Source organism: Alnus glutinosa, chromosome 13 (genome assembly GCF_958979055.1).
Source record: "Alnus glutinosa chromosome 13, dhAlnGlut1.1, whole genome shotgun sequence".
NCBI classification, from domain to species: Eukaryota; Viridiplantae; Streptophyta; class Magnoliopsida; order Fagales; family Betulaceae; genus Alnus; species Alnus glutinosa.
In genome coordinates this window covers 7895389-7899609 of record NC_084898.1, presented here as the reverse complement: position 1 = coordinate 7899609, position 4221 = coordinate 7895389, and the positions used below count along the sequence as shown (strand labels likewise).

The 4221-nt window shown below is 33.9% G+C and overlaps 1 protein-coding gene across 1 annotated transcript; it reads right to left on the bottom strand.

Annotated features, from left to right (window-relative positions):
- Positions 1-1799: 1799 nt before the first annotated feature.
- LOC133854771 (uncharacterized) lies at positions 1800-2615 on the bottom strand. The gene has a single exon (XM_062291045.1). It carries the CDS (start codon positions 2372-2374, stop codon positions 1901-1903), a length of 474 nt encoding a protein of 157 aa, XP_062147029.1. The 5' UTR covers positions 2375-2615; the 3' UTR covers positions 1800-1900.
- Between the last annotated feature and the right edge of the window lie 1606 nt (positions 2616-4221).

Below are 4221 nucleotides of genomic sequence, written 5' to 3'. Positions count from 1 at the left end.
GCGTACATATTATATTATATATATATATTAGAGCAACTAATCCAATCTAAAAATGGTATCTGATTCATCTGTCTTGATTAACTAAACGTTTTCTAATGTTTGAATGAGGAAATGGCAATTTTTATGGTCCTCGGATAAGCACATCATGCATAAACCCGTGGCTGTTTGAGAGATACGATATTAGAATATTAATTTAAATTATTAAATTTTTTATTTTTTATTAGCTTAAATTTTTAGAATAATAGTGATTTAACATAGTATTTGAACAAACGTTGTGAGTTCGAATTTTATCTTTGTCATTCACGTCTCATTTTAATTATCAATTAAATATTTCATATGCTAAACTTCACTTATTAAGGATGTCCATGGCTTATAAATTTTTCATGTCAGTAATCTTTTGGCAATGTGGATCACTTTAGTACGCCCCTTTCCGTGTGGCATTTTTGGTCAAACACGTGTTCAACAACAGGAGGAAAATGGGCAACATCGTCCAAGAAACCTGCTCTAATACCATATAAAAGTACATGGACCTTACTCGCTCTCAAAAAATGCCTTGAGAGAGGAGGGGTGCCCATAATTTATAAACTTCTCACGTTAGTAATCTCTTGGCGATGTAGGACATTTTAACAAGAGGAAATTAATTTAAGTCCACATATGTCAGATGTGTTTAAATAAAATGATTAAATTTATTCATTCCTATCTGCTTAAGCTTTTGAGACAAATGATTATTTAACATAGTATCGATCACCCGATTTTAGTTAAATATTTCACGTTTTGGGCCTCACTTATTAATAGAGAGTTTGAGTCCATACATAAAATTGAGTATTAGATATTAACTTGAATGATTAAATCTACCATTTTAATTCTATGAGCACAATGTAATTAATCAAATTGGGCTAATGGTGGACAGAAGTGTCTAATGCCGAATCATCCGTAAATCATTTGTCTCACTTTCTTCCACTTTTCTCTTTTCATGCATTATGAATTTAATTTCTTCAATATATCTATAAATTAACATGCATTTTGCACTGTACTCTGTACCTCATTTTAAAGCCATTTAAGAAGGATGATTTACTTTCAAATATAGAATTGGGTGACGACTCTCAAAGAGATGGTCAAGTACGGACGATCTATTTCACTGGTGGTCGATAAGTTGTTAACCATTGGTAAAGTACTCGAGGGAGACAAATTTAAAGAACTTAAAAAAAAATTAGGATGTGTTTGTTTCAATTAAATCACTCACTTTCTATTGTTTGATTTAAATCCTGAAATAACATCCAATTGTTTTTTTAGATTTTGTCTTTGGAATATTTCTAAAAGAACCCAAAACAAGAACTTCATCTTCCAAGCAATTAATACAAGTTTCCAACCCGAATACCTTTCATGACAACCAAAATACCTCTGGACAGTACTCAAGAAATCCCCACCATCTTCAATTTTTAAGAAAAGAAAGAAGAATAGGAATGAAAAAAGAAAGAATATAATGGTATATCCAGATAATAGGTAGAGCTAGCATATACTGAAACAATTAATGGTAATTCCATATCAATCATCAATAAAATTATAGTCTCAATGGTCAATTCAAGAAATGGCTAAACCCATCAGAAGTAAGTAGGATGCTGGTAGATTTCTGTGGCCCCAAGTTGTGTACGTGTTCTTGAGCCAATGAAATTGTCAAAGTTTGATTCATTTCTTTATCTATTACATAGCTAATTATTGACTGGATCGATCAGTTTGAAATTCAGAGTTCAACCAATGAAATTGTCAAAGTTTAAACCCCCCTAATTAAGCAACCTATATAAATCACAAACATTATATATAGTATTAAGTTATTAACAAACAAGTCTCCATACTATATATACAAAAAGAAAATATCCATTAAATATTCTTCCAAGGTCTACTAAGCACATGAAATACCAATAGAGGTGGCTGTAAACCGCTCTGAAGTTGACCTCTTCACCAAGGAACCGATCTCCGGAGAAAACCCATTAAAGTCAATCTCGGGAACTTCTGGAATTGTGGTAAGCGACCCGGACTTATCGTAAACGACGTAAAACCCATCCTTGGATTGCTCTTGTACTCCAAGCACGGGGCCAGAAGTTGGTTTTGGCTTGAATACAGACCTGAGGAGCTTGTGGAGTGACCGAGAGATCCTCGACGATTTTTTGGTCGCCGAAGACAGTGGCAGCGGAGGAGGAGCAGCGCGGCGCTCGGGTAAGTGTGGCATGGATAGGGTTCTCGAGGATATGGCCGAGTCAAGCTGGCGTTTGAACGAGTTGAGCTCAAACGAGTCGTATAGTGTGCTCCCACAGTCCCATACAAGGGACTTGGGTCTTTCATGTTGGATTTCTTTGTGTTTTTGAGCTTCTTCCATTCCTTATTGCTTACACACACAGAGAGAGAGAGAGAGAGAGAGAGAGGGTGTTTGGGTTATATGAAGAAAGAAGAAGAAGAGAAGATTTGAGAATGGCGAAGTGTCTTCGCTTTTCAAATGGTTGGTGAAGCTTCAAACGCGTTGGTTTAGACTTTAGACCTAAACAAACTAACGGACAGCCTTATTTACAGTGATCACGCCTTCCAGATATGGACCGTTAGATGCTGGCTTTCCATGTGAGAGCTTTTCATTTCTTGATCAGCTTGCATTTATTGGAAAGATGGTTCCGCGTAGCATACTCTTCTATCTTATTGTAATAAATTAATAATGATAACTTAAAATATTAGAATATATATATATATATATATATATATATTTTATTGGAGGCAAGCCAAACTATTTTGTGAGTAGGGCGAGGTAGAATATTGTGGTTGAAAAATATGGTAATGGGAACGTGGGTTAGTAAATCAAATATTATAAGTTACACTTCTTCTTCAAAAAAAAAAAAATATATACATATATATATATATATATATATTATAAGTTACACCAAAAGCTTATTACTCTCATTAATGGGGGGGGTCTCAGCTGGCACATACCCGATCGAACTAAAAAGTCTTTAAGATTTAGGTTGAAACTTGAAAGCCTATTATTAGAGAACTTTATTATAATAAATAGGTATAGATAAATTAGTATAATAATATGATCATATGATCCTATAACATAAGTGCATAAATATATATATATATATATATATATATATATATATACCTTGTTCCTACTTTGCAGTTTATGACTGCTTCTTAATAAGGGCATCTACAGAAGATAATATTCCCTAATTTTTTATGGACCCACGACTTTATGTGTTAACTAATGATCTCTCTCTTTCTGACCATGAATGCATGGATAGAATTATGGACGAAACTAAAAGCTCTTGTTGGCAGAGTTAGGGGCAAAAAAATTTATTAATAAAGATTGATAAGTTAAATTTTTATTTTTCGATTTTAGAATTGAGGAGGATACCGGCCCTCTTAAATCCGTCACGGGATGGAACTCAAGTTATTTCTTTTCCAATATCTTTTAATGAGTCACATGATAATTATGCAAAGCTAGCTATAGCTATGTGTTATATAGATCGATGCTGGCAACAAATTATCCTTTTCTAGTTTAAACAAATATCTGATATATATGAGAAGATCGATCATAGGTTTTGCCCATTCCTTGATATATATTTCCCGACCTGTTAGCAGTACTCAATATATGCTTTATTTTATTAAACGTGCTTTTCCATGAGGCTCATGGCATAGGGAGAAGGGCTAATGAAGGAGGGAAGATATATGTAAACCACCCTTTAATTTTAGAACGTACATACTCTGCCCGATAAGGAAAAGAAAAGGATCCACGTGTTGAGATTTGTGCCAAGTGTTTGTCAAACCCAAAGTCAGGTTAATTTGGTGTTTTGACCTTTTCTTCTTTTAAACCACAAAATTTAAGGGCTCTAATCGTGTTTATAATTGTGTTCCCATTGCCTTTACCCTTTCCCCCACTTGGAATTTAAAAAAAATAAATAAATAAATATGTGTTCCCATTAGAATGTATAGGAGGAGGCCAGGTGTAAAATGTAACTAATTATAAATCATGTGATTGCTACATTTCGTGTAGACCTATTCCATTGCCTCCCCATTAATTATGTGTCTCTTTCTCTTTTAAGTCACAACACTTTTGGTCCTTTGGACCAATTGGATTAGATTCAATTGGATTGGATGTTCAAACATCAAAATTAATTTCTATTTTTCTTAGTAGGTTACCTTTTTTAGCACACCTCGTCTTACTTTATGTGCCACATC

Bases quoted from the DNA above. Each gene is read 5' to 3' on its own strand.
- LOC133854771 (XM_062291045.1), bottom strand. From the start codon at position 2,374: ATGGAAGAAGCTCAAAAACACAAAGAAATCCAACATGAAAGACCCAAG.